The following is a 19439-nucleotide window of genomic DNA, read 5'->3' on the forward strand; positions in this document are numbered from 1 at the left end:
GCACCGGCTGGAGGGGTTGGGAGTGGGAGGCACTGTTCTTCAGTGGTTCTCTTCCTACCTCTCCGGTCGGTCGCAGTCGGTGTTAGTGGGGAGTCAGAGGTTGACCTCAAGGTTACTCCCTTGTGGGGTGCCTCAGGGATCGGTCCTCTCCCCCCTGCTATTTAATATCTACATGTAACCGCTGGGTGAGATCATCCAGAGGCATGGGGTGAGGTATCATCAGTACGCAGAAGATACCCACTTTTACATCTCCACCCCATGTCCAGTCAACGAAGCAGTGGAAGTGATGTACCGGTGTCTGGAGGCTGTTGGGGTCTGGATGGGTGTCAACAGACTCAAACTCAATCCAGATAAGACAGAGTGGCTGTGGGTTCTGCCTCCCAAGGACAATTCCATCTGTCCGTCCATAACCCTGGGGGGGGATTATTGACCCCCTCACAGAGGGGGCGAACTTGGGCGTCCTCGTCGATCCACAGCTCACATTAGAGAACCATCTTTCAGCTGTGGCGAGTGGGACATTTGTCCAGGTTCACCTGGTACAGCAGTTGCGACCCTATCTGGATCGGGACTCACTCACTACTCACAGTCACTCATGCCCCCATCACCTCGAGATTTGACTACTGTAATGCTCTCTACATGGGGCTACCTTTGAAAATATATATAAATAAAATAAAATAAATAAATAAAGTTGGACAAATTTTATCTGAAATGGTTTAAATTTTACGGCTTGAGTAGGGGATTGGACTAGAAGACTTCCAAGGCCCTGTACAATTCCCTTATTCTGTTAAACAGCTGAACGTTACAAAACATAGAGAACTAAACATACAGGGTGGAGTCACACAGGATGCTAATTCATAGAAACATAAGACAAGATTAAAAGGAATTGAGCTGAGCATCTTTCTACATGTTGAATTCAGGTTACATGATGAGGGAAATAGAGGAAGTTCTGTAGCTATGCCCATTAGGATTTCAACTGTCTTGTTGAAGCATCTTGCATATTGCACAAATGCAACCAGATTATAATCTTGTTTTGAGATGATACCACCTCCTTGGCCACCTCCTGATATTCAGGGAACAGTTGAAGATGTTTCAGGACCATATATACTATATACGTTAATTTTCTTTTGCCCCCTCTTACAACATAATTATTATTTGCAAGTAATTGCTGTTTTAATCTGTTCAGAGATGCCATGATATGATATCCCTTGATATGATTTCAAGAAATGCATATGAGAAACTTCTCCTCTATTGATCTGTGGACTGGATAAAATGTCGCAGAGGTTACCTGCCATGGCTCCACATTTGAGATCCTTTTTCCAAGCTTCAGCATAGCTGGTTGTGCTCTTGAGTTGTAAATTGCATGCAATGCATGTGCCACTGCATAAATGGCATTGTAGATATTGTAACTTTCACCTGTCATGCTCATTTCAAAAATAACCTCTGGAATATCTCGGAAATTATCTTTTCCTGTACATTTTTCTTCTCCTTTTCGAAGGACCTGGCCTGGTTTGGGGATACGGCAGCCAAAGAGTCTTTCCCAAAATTCCAGCAGAATGGTGTCCTCTTCTTTGATCAAATGATATAAAGACAGGAGGAAATGGCTGAATTCTGAAACATCCCCAGTGTTTTCCCTAAACTGCAAAGCCCCATGCAAAGGTTTTACACTTTCAGAACGGTCTCCCTGAATAGCAAATTTCCAGTGAGAAGTTAGGATCCAAACGTTTTTAAGTCGTATTTTTCTATATATTACAAAAACTTTTAGAAATGACAAAAATTTAACAGTATCAGTGGAATCTACAAATAGAATAATGACTTCAGCTTTCAATACAATTTTCAAAAGGAAATTCTTTATTGCAATAATTATGTCCTTAGTGTTCAAACATTCGATAAAGGCCAGGCAGATCTCCTTCTCCTTCAGCATTGGCATCAGAGTTGAAATGAAATGTTCTGCACTGTCATCTTCAGAGGTCCCAAGCCCAACCCAGTTCCACTGGAAATGCAGGAGCAGCTGAACTAAGCCCACACACTCTGAATAGTCACTGGGATTAATCCGGAAGAAGGAAGGATAAACTGGTCTGTATTCCGGAGGAAACTCAAAGCCCACACCCAGCTGGAGAAAGGGAGATTTCTCTTTCAAAACAAAGTAAAGTATTGTGCTGACTTTACATGCTTTTTTTTTAAACTTACCATTCAGGCAGATTTGGTTTAATTAACAAGCTAAAGTTCCTTCTCTTCCTAGGAAGAACTGCTAGTGACATATCTTGTCTGGTTGTGACTTGTCAAAGAGAATAAATGGTTAACCTGATAGAGGTAAAAAAATGCAATGAAATGCTGGCTAAACATTTATAAAAGTCAAAAATTCATTCTTCTTGGCAAGTAGACCAGTTCAGAATTATTTCATTATCAGTCTGTTGGGGTTATATATCTTGACATATAAAATATAAAAATGAATTCAACTATAGGATATCCCCTTTAACATCATTTTTATCCTTGACTGTCTGTGTTTCTGTTCTTTGTCTACACCATACTTTATCCAACGGATCCCCCTTACCTGTGGGACCTTGTAGATGCTGAAGGTGCAGGCCATCTGCTTTGAGGATGTGGGGTGGTCACCTCCAATGACAGAGAGCAGGGGGTCCTGCCTGTCACATTTATAACCCGGAACCATTTGGCCCCATGTGGAGAGCAAGGAGAGGCTGATTAAAGATATCAACCTTTTCCTCTGATCATTGTTACAAATCTGAAAGCCCAGTGTGACGTTGGGGAGGAGAACTAAATCTTTGTTGATCTCCGTGACAGCAAACACTAAAGCCAGGAAGTGCTGGTACTTCTTCTCTGTGGGTCTGTAGTAAAGAAACCATTGGGAAAATAACAGAGAGGAAAGTGTGTGTTCTAGCCATATTTTTGATGTTGTATAGCAAATCCCATATTTTATTAAAATTGTATGGCTTAGTGACACAGGAGAAAGGCAAACTACACCATTGGTTAATTGCTCTCACCATTATGTAATGTTTTCCCTAGTTTTATGTTGCTTTTCTCTTTGTTAGGTTCCAAAGATTGTTTCTTACCTTGGCCCTTTGGAAAATAGTTTGACCCCTTTGTCTTTGTAGAAGCCCCAAACCCTAACCCCCCTCCTTCTTTTCGTTAGACAAAACATAACCCAATTCCTTGTAAGTTTTAGCCTCCAGCCACTTAATCATCTTTGTTGCTCTTATCTCCATACTTCATACTGTCTCATTTTCCCCCTATTGTGATGACTGGAACTGGTCACCATAATACAAAACTTACTACAATGCCAGACAATGAAAAACTATAAAGTTTTTCTATGAATTTTCTACTATGACTTTCTATCCAAATGAACATTGTCAACTTTTTTTTAAAGCCAGGACAACTTCAGCTTTGTTGTTCCTCACTTTTTATGGGGTCTATGATCATCCTGATATAGAATATTGAAATGATTTAGCATTTGAGCCTGCTGTATGATCAAAGGCAAGAAGTACATGAGGAAATTAGTGGACCAGGGATTTCTGAAAAGAGGCCCTGAATTCTGGGTCTGCAAGAACACGGGTCTATAAATCTAATAAAACAAAAGAATAAATAAATCCTTGACACAGGAAATAATTAATGCATTTTTCCCTGCCAGGTGAAACTTACAAAGCATTATAAGGAAGCCTGAATGGTTCATTCTGAAAATTAGCAACTCTGGAGTTCATTAGAGTCTGTAGAGGCAAATTCCCACCAATGATGAGATCACCAGGTCTGTAATAGTGCTCTCTTCCTTTAGGCTTGAACAAATTCCTCAACACACATAGAGTTTGCCTCCTCTCAGCAGTAGTTGGAGGAAAGAGCCAGAAGAGCAGCAGCAGGAGAGGCAGCCCAGTCATTCTTATCCCTTCTAAATTATAATCCAAGGTTCATGCAGAAGCTGACTTACAGGCATGAACAAAGCAGAAAGTAAGGATAGCTGAGTCTCAACAAATCCAGGAAACACTCTTTTCAACACAAATCAAGGTAATTTCACAGATCCTGCCACCTAGTGGAGAACATTGGAACATGTTTTCAAAGCAGGTTTTATCCTGGAATAATTTGGAGGACAGAAATCCAGAGGGATACATTATGAATTACTCTTATGATAATTGCAAAGGGAAAGAATCCTCTTATCCATTCAGCAATATATTTCATTTACACACCAGAATGAGAAAAACAAGTTTGTCTCCCTTGTTGTTAATCCCTAGTGCAGATAGATTTGACTATCATAGGGAAGTTGGGTATTTGACCTACATGAAACTGAACCTCTGGAAAAGAAGATGGAGTTTGACTTGAGCCATAGTTTTCTTTGGATAGTATTGAGTGTTAATGGGGCATAGTGGCACAGGACAATAAATTGTTTTCTAGTAAGTTTGAACAATCATTCCCAAATTTATATGAAATAACTTGGTAGGGGATGAATTTAGAAATTAATTTCTCCCATAGAAGTTAATATATATACATAGGAAAATCTCTCAAGATTTATTTATTTTACTTATTTATTTATTGGATTTGTATGCCGCCCCTCTCCATAGACTCGGGGCAGCTAACAACAGTGGTAAAAACAATATGCGACAATCCAATACTAAAACAGCTAAAAACCCTTATTTTAAAACCAATCATACATACAAACATACCATACATAAATTGTAGACGCCTAGGGGTAAAGAATGTCTCAGTTCCCCCATGCCTGACGACAGAGGTGGGTTTTAAGAAGCTTACAAAAGACAAGAAGGGTGGGGGCTATTCTAATCTCTGGAGGGAGTTGGTTCCAGAGGGCCGGGGCCGCCACAGAAAAGGCTCTTCCCCTGGGTCCCGCCAAACAACATTGTTGTTTTTTAAAATTAAAAATGCGAGCACATCTCCCATGCTCCCCTATCCCTCTTTCTAAGTTTCAGATTGAGGGTAAGTGCACCCCAATTAAGAGCAGGGTTGACTACCAGGCCACTCCTACCCAGTCACATGACCATGAAGCCACTCGGACAAAAGAAAGCTCTGCCCACAGAGTGATAGGAAAAACAATTGGAATCTATCCCTGAGCTCAAGGAACTTTATTTAGAAAAGAAATAATGTTGATACCAAACTAATGTTAACATAGGCAGATAATATATGTTAACTAAACTTAACCGAGCTTATTAGAAGTCAAATAAATAAATAAATAAACCAAAACTCAGGACAAAACAATAATTGGAATAAAAAGAATGTGTTTCCTCACAATAAAAGAAATGATTAAATTTAGGCAGGAAAGTTGGAGTTGAGTCTGTAAAAAGAATAATTTGAAACTGATAATAATGAGTATGTTATTGCCAAAGTCTGTAAAATACTGTTGAAACTCAAACTGGAAAACCATTATGTTAAACAATGTATGGTTTATTGGGCAAGGAGGTTTGAATATAACAATGGTCAAGAAATGGGAAAATAGGCAGATGAATGGTTTAATATTTTATTGATTATAATTTGATAAAAAAATATTCATAAAGCGATGTACTGTTGGTATATAACACATGATAAACTATCAAAGATATATACAGTGGTACCTCTACTTATGAACTTAAGTAGAAAGGTAGAAGCAATTTTTCCTATTGGAATCAATGTAAAAGCAAGTAATGCATGCAAACCCATTAGGAAAGGAATAAAAGCTTAGAACTTGGGTGGGAGGAGGAGGAGGAAGAAGAGGAGGAGGATAGTCATTGCCCAGAGTGAAGGGAGTGTTTCTTTTCTCTGGGCACTGGCAGAGGTTTATTCCCTCTCGAACTGCCCAGAGAAAGGAAAATGCTTCGTTTGCTCTGGACAGCAAAAGCTTTCTTAAGCGCCACTGAAAAGCTCCTCTGGCAGCCCAGAAAAGCCCGAGATGGCCGGGATTATAAGGGGAATGGCAGGAAACTGACCGGGCCTTCGTGCCACTTTCAAATTTTCTGGGAAATTTTCCTGAGTTCGGGTTCTTAAGTAGAAAAGGCAAAAAAATCTTGAACAGTTGGTTCTTATCTAGAAAAGTTGTTAAGTAGAGGTACCACTGTATAAGTGTTTTAGATTTGGAATAAAAGAGAATTGCTGGGACCAGATCCATGAAGTTCTGGTTTAAATCAGGAAAACCCAACTGTCAGACCTGCCATCAAACCACTTCAGTCCTGTTTCTCTTTGCATCTATGTCAACCTGCCATAAAGTTAGGTGAGGGGGAATGGGAGGATAGGGAAGGGTTCGTGTGACAGGGGAATGGGACATTTCACCTCCACCAGTTGGATGCAGCTCTTTATTCTACAGCCTTTCACTTCTGACGATTGGAAGCTGTCTTTTCTCGCTCACCGAAAGGCCCCTAGTTGTTCAGCCCAGCCTCTCTGTCACAAGAAATCACATTCACGCCTGGCCTTTTGGCCCCATGGGACACTTTGCCACCAGACAATCAGAGCAGTCTTCACATAAAGCTACTTTGGGAAGGAAAGAATGGGACAGTTCGCCTCCCCCTAAATCCTTAAAAAGCTAATTTGGGAACGGAGGAGGTCCCAAATGCCCTCTGGGCATCTAGATGAGCCTCTTTCAACACAGAGAAACACACAGATACACACACACACACCAGTTAATCTTCAGGTTCCCCAGAAGTGGGTGGAGAGGGGGCTTTGGGGGAGAAAGTGGAGGAGGTCAAATGATCCTGCCCCATTTCCAGAGAGGGAGGTCTGGACACGCTCTGGACATCTACACGATCCCATGCCTCTTTTAATTCCTCCTTCATTCATCTTGAGGGTCCCCAGAAGTGGGGTGGGGAAGGGGCTTTGGGAGCTCTTTCACTCACTCACTCACACACATGCACCAGTTGTAGTCTGAACCGTTCCTCAAACAGGAGACTGATACAGAATCATAGAGTTGGAGGGGACCTCAGAGGCCATCTATCCTAAACCCCTACTGAAGCATGAGACAGATACAGAGTGTTAGAGTTGGAGGGGATCTCAGAGGCCATCTATCCTGACCCCTTGCTGAAGAATGAGACAGATACAGAGTGATAGAGTTGGAGGGGACCTCAGAGGCCATCTATCCGGACCCCCTGCTCAAGTATGAGACAGATTCAGAGTGATAGAATTGGAGGGGATCTCAGAGGCCATCTAGTATGAACCCCTGTTAAAGCTGGAAACTGAAACAGAATCATAGAGATGGATGGGAACTTGGAGGCCATCTAGTCCAACCCCCTGCTCAAGCAGGAGACCCACAGAAACCTGAGACATAAATCAGAGTTTTTTGTGCCCCATTATATTATCTCGACAATTCAATTGGGGCCTCAGTAGGATAATGTAGCATTTGGGGAAAAATATGCAAACCAAGAGACCAGCCCCAGAGGCCAAGATGGAGAAGATCTCTACGGCCACCATGGACTTCCCTTTAGTGCTCAAGTAGGTGGGGAGGAAAGTGATCCAAACACTGCAAAAGACCAGCATGCTAAAAGTAATGAATTTGGCTTCGTTAAAGCTATCAGGCAATTTCCTAGCCAGAAAGGCCATAATAAAACTCACAAAGGCCAGAAAAGCCAGGTAGACTAGGACTGTGTAAAACATGGAAACTGAGCCTTCCTGACATTCCAAGATGGTCTCTCCTTCCAAGGAGTGGAAGTCCAAGTTGAGAAATGGGGGAGAGGTTATCAGCCAAATGGCACATAGAACTGTTTGGACCAGGGGACAGGCTAAGATAATGGAATTGGTCAGTGGTTTTCCTAAGAATTTCCTTGCCCTGTTTCCTGGTTTGGTAGCCATGAAGGCCAGAACCACCATGACTGTTTTTGCCAGCACAGAGGAAACCGCAAGTGAAAAGAAAATGGCAAAGGCAGTTTGTTGGAATAGACAAGTGAGCTTCTTGGGTTGACCAATGAAGAGGAAGGAGCAGAGGAAGCAGAGCAGGAGGGAGACCAGGAGGATATAGGTGACATCTCGGTTGTTGGCCTTGACTATTGGTGTTTCATGATGTTTACGGAAAACCACCAGTACTGCAGATGTGATCAGAGAAAGGAAAAGAGCTAGAGAAGCCAAAGTGTATCCGAGGGTGTCTTTATAGCTGAGGAAGTGGATCTTCTTGGCAATGCATTGGTCCTTCTCCTTGTTGGGATACTTGTCTTGTGGGCAGGGGTCACACTGGGCTGCATCTGAAATTAAGAATTTTTGTGTAAGGATTTCAGTGTCATGTGTCGTTATCCCTTTCCAAAGATTGACATGGCTGCCCCTTTTTTGCTCTGGCCAACCCACAAACTAAATACAAGAAATATACAAATGCCATTGACTTTTATCTACTGCCAACTCACTTCGATCATTAGTACTTCAGATTCTTGAATGGTACTTAACCCTGCTGTTCTGTTCGAAAAAAGTTCCTAATGTTATGTTCCCGGGTCACCCTGACCCGGACCGAAAACTCTTCATTTGCAGTGCTTATGTTTGGTCTTTTTGAAAGCTTTTTTCACCTGGAAACATGTTTGAACATTTCTGCACACAATGGAATGAAAATTGAACTGAAAAAATTAATCCTTATTGGTTTATTTTGCACATAAATGTGCCTCCCCCCCCGTTTTTGTGAAAGTTTTTTCAATTTATGGATAGTTTTGCTTGCAAAATCCATTCTATTTTACTAAAGTTGGTGTGGGATTGGTAGCTTGAACATTTCTGCACACAATGATATGAAAATTGAACTGAGAAAATTAATCCTTATTGGTTTATTTTGCTCATAAATGGGCCCCCATGCTTATACTCAAATAGGCTTATACTCGAGTAGGCTTATACTCGAGTATAAAATGATATGGTCTTATATTCAAAAATAAACCAATAAGAATCATTTTTTTTCAGTTCATTTCTATTTTTCTTATGTTTAGGATTGTTCAATTTAGTATATCAAAACTTTTGAGTTTATTGATAATTTTGCCTGCAAAATGCATTCTATTTTACTATTCTATTTTGGTGTGGGATTGGTAGCTTGAACCTTTCTGAACATAATGATATGAAAATTAAACTGAAAAAATGATCCTTATTGGTTTATTTTGCTCATAAATGGGCCCCCATGCTTATACTCAAATAGGCTTATACTCGAGTAGGCTTATACTCGAGTATAAAACAATAAACCAATAAGAGTCATTTTTTTCAGTTCATTTATATTTTTCTTATGTTCAGGATTGTTCAATTTAGTATATCAAACCTTTTGGGGGAAAATTCCTTAGGGATTTGTAGCCTTAAAAAATATAAATTGACACGAAATTCAAAAAGGATGGGGGGAGGGGCTTTTTGATCAAAATAAAAATATAAGTCTCAATTTTTCCAGTTCAATTTTCATATCATTATGTTCATAAATGTTCAAACTAGTTTTCCAGTGGAAAAAGTTTTCAAAAAGACCAAATTCAAGTACCTAAAAAAAATCATTTTGATCCGGGTCTATATGACCCGAACAGAGTAAATGTGACTTTTTTTTTGCCAAGAAAAAAATTTTTCACCCACCCCCACAAATATTTTTTTGATGATCAGCATTGTTAAATTGAGTAAATGAATGTGTAAGATTTTAAAGAATATTTCGGATTTGGAGCATAAAAAAATAAAAAGTGAAAATTGTTGCAAGCAGCCAGGGGGGGGGGGGCTTATTTCTGATGTTAAAAAAACAGTAAGAATCATTTTTTTCAGTTCCTTTATATTTTTCTTATATTCAGAAATGTTCAAGGTACCATTCCCACACCAACTCCAGTAAAATAGACTGCATTTTGCAAGCAAAACTATCCATAAATTGAAAAAACTTTCACAAAAACGGGGGGGGAGGCACATTTATGGGCAAAATAAACCAATAAGGATTAATTTTTTCAGTTCAATTTTCATTCCATTGTGTGAAGAAATGTTCAGACTACTTTCCAAGTGAAAAAAGCTTTCAAAAAGACCAAACATAAGCACTGCAAATGAAGAGTTTTCGGTCCGGGTCAGGGTGACCCGGGAACATAACATTAGGGAGTTTTTTTTTTTCAGCAAGAAAGAAACCTCCCACCCCCCAAAAAAAATTCTCATAGAGAGAACCCCTGAAATGATGAAAAGTCATGAAATTTCAAGTTTCAGATATGCAGGGAAAATTTTTTACAGGGTCTCAAACCTTGATTTCGGGTCTCACAGACCCGAACAGAACAGCAGGGTTAAAAATTAATAGAGAAAAAACAAAAATGATAACAAAAAATATGACAAAACAGCAGATATCGAAATTAGAAGAATCCACTAAAATAAAGCATAGACATCAGAGAGTTATTGTTAATGGCGAGTATTCTGAGCAGAGACAGGTTACAAGCGGTGTGCCACAAGGGTCTGTTCTGGGTCCTATTCTTTTTAATATGTTTGTGAGTGACATAGGGGAAGGTTTGGTAGGGAAGGTTTGCCTATTTGCTGATGACTCTAAAGTGTGCAATAGGGTTGATATTCCTGGAGGGGTCTGTAATATGGTAAATGATTTAGCGTTACTAGATAAATGGTCAAAGCAATGGAAACTGCAGTTTAATGTTTCCAAATGTAAAATAATGCACTTGGGGAAAAGGAATCCTAAATCTGAGTATTGCATTGGCAGTTCTGTGTTAGCAAAAACTTCAGAAGAGAAGGATTTAGGGGTAGTGATTTCTGACAGTCTCAAAATGGGTGAGCAGTGTGGTCGGGCGGTAGGAAAGGCAAGTAGGATGCTTGGCTGCATAGCTAGAGGTATAACAAGCAGGAAGAGGGAGATTGTGATCCCCTTATATAGAGCGCTGGTGAGACCACATTTGGAGTACTGTGTTCAGTTCTGGAGACCTCGCCTACAAAAAGATATTGACAAAATTGAACGGGTCCAAAGACGGGCTACAAGAATGGTGGAAGGTCTGAAGTATAAAACGTATCAGGAAAGACTTAATGAACTCAATCTGTATAGTCTGGAAGACAGAAGGAAAAGGGGGGACATGATCGAAACATTTAAATATGTTAAAGGGTTAAATAGGGTTCAGGAGGGAAGTGTTTTTAACAGGAAAGTGAACACAAGAACAAGGGGACACAATCTGAAGTTAGTTGGGGGAAAGATCAAAGGCAACATGAGAAAGTATTATTTTACTGAAAGAGTAGTAGATCCTTGGAACAAACTTCCAGCAGACGTGGTTGGTAAATCCACAGTAACCGAATTTAAACATGCCTGGGATAAACATATATCCATTGTAAGATAAAATAAAGGAAATAGTAAAAGGGCAGACTAGATGGACCATGGGGTCTTTTTCTGCCGTCAGTCTTCTATGTTTCTATAAAAACCGCCAAAAAAGTTAAATACTTAGGATTATGGATTACCGCAAATTGCAGCACTATCAAGAAAGACAATTATGATAAACTAATCAATGAAATGGAGAAAGATTTTTGCAGATGGTCGAAACTCCCACTCTCTATAATGGGGAAAATTGCTGTAATTAAAAGCAATATACTTCCTAGATTTCTACACCTTTTCCAAACTGCACCCATTAAACTAAACAGGACCTTTTTCAAAAACTTACACAAAAAAATTTGCATATTTATATGGACAAAAAAAAAGGCCAGGATAAAACTTAAGGACCTACAAGACCATAGGTCAAGGGGTGGTTTTCGGTTACCAAACATGGAACTATACTACTACGCCTCAATTGTAAACCTTCTGAAAGAATGGATAATACTTAAAAATTCTAGAATATTAACACTTGAAGGCTATGACCTTCAATCCGGGTGGCACAAGTTTCTGATGACAGACATAGATAAAATACCAACATATTTCAGATCACACTACATCCGAAAAACCTTAATTAACACCTGGCACTTCATTAAAAAATACCTCTGCATCCCAAAATGGATTTCACCAACAGAAGCCATTATATACCCGAATGCATTAACCCCTGATAAAATTATAACATACGACCAACTGCTAAACGAAAATAATGAACTAATCCCTAAGCAAAAACTCATGGAAAAAGGTATTAAAGTAGATTGGTTACACTACCTACAAATAAAATCAAAATATAATGAAGATAAGAACAAATCAGACTTCCAAAAAAATAACCCCCTTGATAAAATAATTTTTGGTCCACAAAAAAAGCAAATATCAAATATATACAATATCCTCCTTCAACACGATACTGTTGAAGAAATAGTTAAAGGAACTATGATAGTGTGGTCACAAAACTTTGGGTACACAATTTATTTAAACGAATGGGAAAAAATTTGGACTGCTAACTATAAACTAATGATGGCAACCTCATATAAGGAAAACCATTATAAAATGTTCTACAGATGGCACTTGCCACCTGCTAGACTTGCAAAAATGTATACAAATCTATCACCATTATGTTGGAAATGCAGGGAAAAACCAGGTACATATTACCACATCTGGTGGACATGTGAAACCACCCAAAAATATTGGGAAAAAATTAAAACTATACTAGAACAAATTACTTCTCAGACTATTCATGTGAAACCCGAACTATTTCTACTAGGAATCACAAGACAAAATTTTAGTAAAGAAAACAGATATATTATAATCCATATTATTACAGCCGCACGGATTTTATATGCACAATTTTGGAAGCAAGAAAAAAACCCAACTACTCTACCACTCTTGATTAAAATAATGGAATGCGCAGAAATGTCCAAACTAACAATGGAACTGCAAAACAAGGATGAGACAGATTTCTACAAAGCTTGGGATAAATGGTACCTCTGGTTAAAAAAAAGGAATTATCTAAAAATTATTCATCAAGAAAAATATCCAACAAAAACAACTTGAAAAAATAGCAACTTACACCACAAATCATAACACCAAATTGAAACAACAAACTGTAAACATCGACCAACACGAACTCCAACTTTACAAAGAAAATACAGTGATCCCCCGGTTATTGCGTCCCCGACCATTGCGAACAGGGTAATTTGCGATTTTTGAACCCGGAAGTCAAAACACCATCTGCGCATGCGTGCCCCTTTTTTCTATGGGCACGCATGCGTAGATGGCGCCCGGCAGATCAGCTGCTGGGCGGCTTCCCTGGGTCTTCCCCCTCTTGCTGGCGGGAGGGCGAGTGGCGGGCATCAGCAAGGAGTTTCCCCACCGCCCACGCAAACTCCTCGCTGCCGCCCGCCCTTCGCCCGCCCATGCTGTTCATTCTCGCCGCTTTCCACCTGAGTCCTGAAGCGAATTCGCTTCAGGATTCAGATGGAAAGCGGCGAGAGCGAGCGCTAGCGAACGGCTTGTCCGCTGCTCGCTCGCGCGTCCCGCGCCCACGCTGTTCATTCTCGCCGCTTTCCACCTGAGCCCTGAAGCGAATTCGCTTCAGGATTCAGGTGGAAAGCGGCGAGAGCGAGCGCTAGCAAACGGCTTGTCCACTGCTCGCTCGTGCGTCCCGCGCCCACGCCGTTCATTCTTGCCGCTTTCCACCTGAGCCCTGAAGCGAATTCGCTTCAGGATTCAGGTGGAAAGCGGCGAGAGCGAGCGCTAGCGAACGGCTTGTCCGCTGCTCGCTCGCGCGTCCCGCGCCCACGCCGTTCATTCTCGCCGCTTTCCACCTGAGCCCTGAAGCGAATTCGCTTCAGGATTCAGGTGGAAAGCGGCGAGAGCGAGCGCTAGCGAACGGCTTGTCCGCTGCTCGCTCGCGCGTCCCGCGCCCACGCCGTTCATTCTCGCCACTTTCCACCTGAGCCCTGAAGCGAATTCGCTTCAGGATTCAGGTGGAAAGCGGCGAGAGCGAGCGCTAGCGAACGTCTTGTCCGCTGCTCGCTCGCACGTCCCGCGCGTCCCGCGCCCACGCCGTTCATTCTCGCCGCTTTCCACCTGAGTCCTGAAGCGAATTTGCTTCAGGACTCAGGTGGAAAGCGGCGAGAGCGAGCCGCCTGCCTGCCCGCTAGCGAGGAGCCGAAGATTGGGGGCGGCGCGGCTGTTTTAAAACGGCGCCGCCAGCATGGGGGGCTTCGTAGCAGCCCCCCAAACCCGGGTTGGGGGTCTGGGGGGTGCTGGCAAGCCCCCCATGCCGGCGGCGATGTTTTAAAACAGCCGCGCCGCCCCCAATCTTCGGCTCCTCGCTAGCGCTGCGGAAGTAAAAACACCATCTGCACATGCGCAGATGGTGTTTTTACTTCCGCAGCGCTACTTCGCGAAAACCCGCTCGTTGCGGGGGGGTCCTGGAACGGAACCCTTGCAACGAGCGGGGGATCACTGTAAACCCCTAAATCAATTATACATTATACTCAAAAAATATAGAAAAAGCCTTAGGGTAAAACACACCAACTACGAGCTCAAACTACAGGCCGCAAATCATGAAAGACCCAGCTCTAACGCTGGTTTTCGCTTCTCTATCCCCCCCTCCTTCTCTTCCCTATCCCCCTTCCTTCTATATCTACTTCCCTCCCTTCACAACCCCTTTCTCCCACTCCCCAATTACTACATAAGTAGAGTGTAAATGTTAAAATGTACAGTATGCATATCTCTTTTGTCTTTCTGTATTTTGTTTTTATTGTATATATTTAATAAATTTATTTTCAAAAAAAAAAAAAAAGAGAGACGTCTTGATCTTGGTGAAACTAACCTATACATAGATTACCACACTGAATGCATCAAAACCAAGACCCACAACCCTCCCTTCATCTTCCAACCCACCGTCTCTCCTCAACCATCCTACACTTCTCTACCTACCATCCCTCATCAGCAAATGGACACCCCTAGCACTTCCAACCAAGAATAGGAAAGTGCACCCATTAATACCTCAATTCAATCCAATTTCAATTCAACTCAGTCCAATTTCAATCCAGAACCCAAAATCAATCTCAAATGTAAACTAATCAATGCAAGAAGTATAATCAACAAGTTGTCTGAATTCCTCCTTCTACGTGACACCAACATATTTGATATATCTTTGTCTGTGAAACATGGCTAAATACATCCTATCCTGACTCCATCATGACATCAAGTAACTACCTTGTTTTCCAGTCTGACTGAGAATCCCGCAGAGGAGGCGGTGTAACTATATTCTATACAAAAATAACTCAATCGAAAAAAGATTCAAGTTGCACATAATCTTATCCTCCCTGAAACCATGATATGTGATCTTTCCCTCAATACCACACTCCACTTTCTACTGTGCTACAGAGCTCCTGACTATGACATCACTCATGCAACCAAATTAACCTCATACTAATGTGGGCAACTTCCTGCCCCAACCCCATTATCTTCCTTGGCGACCACATCAACTGGACCCTAAACGAATGCAGCACGGAACCAATCTATACTATCTTATACAATGCCGTCAGCATCTTGGGACTTGATGAATTAGTATAAAATAATACTAGACTCAACAGCTCTCTTGACCTCATAATCTGTAATAGCAAAAGCACTTATGTAAAAGAACCCTTTTCCAACAGCAATCATAGTATCATTACCTTCAACCTCAGTCTATCTCACCCTAACACTCACAAGAATAACGTGACACCTAAGTACAATTTTAGGAAAGCCAACTATGAACTCATAGATGCCAATCCCTCAATTCTTGACTGGTGAACTATATTTTCTAACTGCAACACTATTGATGATTTCTACAACACATTCTTACTACAATTTAAAAGACTTATCAGACTACATGTACCACTAACTTCAACCAGAAGAAAAACAAAAAATAACTTACCTGTCTCAATAAGGAAACTACAAACCAAAAAAAGATCTCTCTGGCATAAAAACAAAAAAGGCCAAGTAACCAACTTCAAAAGCTGCTACAAAAGCTTATGCCAGCAAATAAAAGCAGAATGTCTCAACTTTCATAGCAAACAAGAGGAAAACCTCCTTTGCACCAAATCTAACCGAGCCTTCTACAACTTTGCCAACAACAAACTCAAAGACTTTAGACCTATTCCACCTCGCAGGATCGAACAACAAAGAAGACCACAATGATCCATCCAAAGCTGTAAAAAATATGACTTTAGCAATCGAGTCGTCGAAGTGTGGAACTCATTACCAATCTCTGTAGTGTCAACCCCTAACCCCCAACATTTTTCCTTTAGATTATCCACGATTGACCTCTTCAGGTTCCTAAAAGGTCAGTAAGGGGTGGGCATAAGTGCACTAGTGTGCCTTCCGTTCTCTGTCCAATTGTCTCTCCTATATCTCCTATATCTTTTCTTCTATTCATATATCTTTTCCTTTATTCTACATTGACGTATTTTATTCTTATATCTTTTCTTCTATCCTTTTTTTATATATATTACTACATGTTTATTCTCTTCAATGTGTATTGTGTATTAGACTAACTAAGTAACTAAGTAACTAAGTAACTAAGTAACTAAGTAACTAAGTAACTAAGTAACTAAATAAATAAATAAGTAAATAAGTAACTAAGTAAGTAAGTAAGTAAGTAAGTAAGTAAGTAAGTAAGTAAGTAAGTAAGTAAATAAATAAATAAATATACAATGGAGCCCCTTACCTGTGGGACCTTGAAGCTGCTGAAGATGGAGGCCATCTGCCTTGAGGATTTGGGCTCATCACCCCCAATGACAGATAAAAGCACGTCCTTCCAGTCACATTTATAACCTGGAACCATTCGGCCTTGTGTGGAGAGTAGCGAGAGGCTGTACAAGAAAATATTCCTCTCCATCTTCCAACTGTCATACAAGTTGAATCCAAGAGTGATGTTGGGGAGGAGAACCAGATCCTTATTCACCTCTGTGACAGTAAACATCAAGGCCAGGAACTGCTGGTAGTTTTTGAGTAGGGGTCTACAGTGAGAAAAAGATTGGGGAACATTATAGGAAAGGTCTTGTGTGCTGGTGAAATTGGCCTTTCCTTTTTTGTGTGTTCTTGCCAGTCACAGGTTCCATTGGGTGGTTTTGGCTTCTTTAAGGATATTTCTTGTTTGGACTTGGATGGATTCCTGAGAAAGGAATCGGACCATATTTATTGCAGGACCACCTTCTGCCACATGAGTCCCAGCAACCGGTGAGGTCTCACAGAGTTGGCTTTCTCCAGGTCTTGTCAACTAGACAATGTCACTTGATGGGACCTAGGGGAAGAGCCTTCTCTGTGGGGGCCCTGGCCCTCTGGAATCAGCTCCCCCAGAGATTCATACTGCCCCCACCCTCCTCGCCTTCTGTTAGAGTCTAAAACCTCATCTATGCCACCAGACTTGGGGCCAGTAGATTCTAGCCACCCTGGACAACGAATGATATGTATGTTGCTGTTGAGTGGAAATGATTGATTTTTTAAATAATGGGGTTTTTACATTAGATAACTGGGTTTTATATTAATTGGATTTAGGATTTGTATTGTATTCTTCTTTTTTATATGTTGTAAACCACCCTGATCAATCAGGCAGGCAGGCAGGCAGGCAGGCAGGCAGGCAGGCAGGCAGGCAGGCAGGCAGGCAGGCAGGCAAGCAAGCAAGCAAGCAAGCAAGCAAGCAATAAATCCTGGTGGTCCTATTCCCAGATCATGCAACACCCCTCTATTCACTTTCCTTTCTCCTGAAATTCTCCCCAATTGGTCGTCTTCATTCCTAATTCATGCATTTCTCCCTTGGAGCCGTTTCAAATCTGAGCATTCCAATGAGGGTCACAATCGCCATCCAATTTACTAAGGGCCAAAATTCATGAGCTCTGATGCCAAGTCTGAGGGGGTTTGGATGGTTCCCAACATTGGAAAAAGATCTAACTTTTCTTTGAGCTTTTTTTTTAAACAGTGAATTTATGTCCAAATTAATATTATAAGTTAAGTTCTTCATTAGTTCAGTTGACAGTTTTCAAGGTGTTTCCCCTCCCCATTTTTATATGGTTGATTATCTGTCTGTCTGTCTGTCTGTCTGTCTGTCTGTCTATTATTTATTGATTTTATTTGTCAAACATGTACAGGATAGTAGTTGTTTGTAGAAACATAAGCAAAAAAAAGTATGGATACAGAAGGACAACAGGACAATCGGACAGGGATGGTAAGCACAGTGGTGTGCTTATTTCATCATCCTGATAAAAACATCTGGAATGACAGGTCATACCCCACATATAATTTGTGTATATACTGCTGATGTCTTCAGTTCTGGAAAAACCAGGGAATTCTCGCCTATTTCTTTCTCCTTTTTTTAGAAGATCATGGATTGTGCTGAAATGAATAGACTTACAATGAAATTAAAAATAAAGAAGACTCGGAATTTTACAAAATCTGGGGGAAAATTTATGAATGATAGAAAACAAAAATAAATAAAATAGGTAAACATTTTGAAAACAATGTGAAAGGATTAGAGATAGATGGTAGAAAACTGGTTGACAAGAGGAGAATGGGCAGCAGTATTGGATAATTATGTAACACAGACTTAAGTTTTGAATATGAATGTTATAATTGGAGAAGATATATGTATTTTTCCTATAGTTTTGTGTTTTGGTCTTTTTTATTATCATTTAGATTAAAGTTAGTTTTTTTATTTTTAATTAGCGGTGTTATTAGATAGATGGAGTTATGTTAGGATTGATAAAAGGCAAATAGAATTTCAGGAAGTTTTAATAAATTTTTAATATAAGAGAACTATGTATAAATGAACAGTGAACAGTGCGGTCAGGGAGTAGGGAAAGCAAGTAGAATGCTTGGCTGCATAGCTAGAGGTGAAACAAGCAGGAAGAGGGAGCTTGGGATCCCACAGGTGAGACCACATTTGGAATACTGGGTTCAGTTCTGGAGACCTTGCCTACAAAAAGATATTGATAACATTGAACAGGTCCAAAGACAGGCTACAAAAATGGTGGAAGGTCTTAAACATCAAACTTATCAGGAAAGACTTCATGAACTCCATCTGTAGAGTCTGGAGAACTGTATAGTCTGGAGGGGGGACATGATCGAAACATTTAAATATGTTAAATGGTTAAATAAGGTCCAGGAGAGAAGTGTTTTTAATAGGAAAGTGAACACAAGAACAAGGGGACACAATCTGAGGTTAGTTGGGGAAAGATCAGAAGCAACGTGAGAAAATATTATTTTACTGAAAGAGTAGTAGATGCTTGGAACAAATGTTCAGCAGACATGGTTGGTAAATCCACAGGAACTGAATTTAAACATGCCTGGGATAAACACAGATCCATCCTAAGATGGAACAGGAAATAGTATAATGACTGACTAGATGGACCATGAGGTCTTTTTCTGCCGTCAATCTTCTATGTTTCTATGCTTCTATATATATACACACACACACAGACACACACAAAGTTAGGTATTATGTTAGATAATGATATATGTGTTTTAGGTGGAGAAAACAATAACAAATTTATACCAAAGAAAAGAATTCTAGCCTATTTCTTGAATTTGCCACCTTTTTGAGAAAAGGGGAAATGAGGTGAAGATGACTCGATGAAGATTACTAGAAGATTACTAGATGAAATATATTTCTGAAAGTAGTCCCTGGATTTAAGAGAGAGAGAAGGAGAGAGAGAGAGAC

At 40.5% G+C, this 19439-nt stretch overlaps 1 protein-coding gene across 1 annotated transcript in view; it reads right to left on the reverse strand.

Annotated features, from left to right (window-relative positions):
• Positions 1-7245: 7245 nt before the first annotated feature.
• Positions 7246-19439, reverse strand: part of LOC139158162 (vomeronasal type-2 receptor 26-like) — a 37526-nt gene continuing 25332 nt past the window's right edge. Inside the window, exon 5 of the mRNA XM_070735580.1 lies at positions 7246-8150. Coding sequence (XP_070591681.1) covers positions 7246-8150 — 905 coding nt within the window. The remainder of the gene's footprint in view (positions 8151-19439) is intronic.

The sequence above is a fragment of the Erythrolamprus reginae genome, chromosome 1 (assembly GCF_031021105.1).
Source record: "Erythrolamprus reginae isolate rEryReg1 chromosome 1, rEryReg1.hap1, whole genome shotgun sequence".
NCBI classification, from domain to species: domain Eukaryota; kingdom Metazoa; phylum Chordata; class Lepidosauria; order Squamata; family Dipsadidae; genus Erythrolamprus; species Erythrolamprus reginae.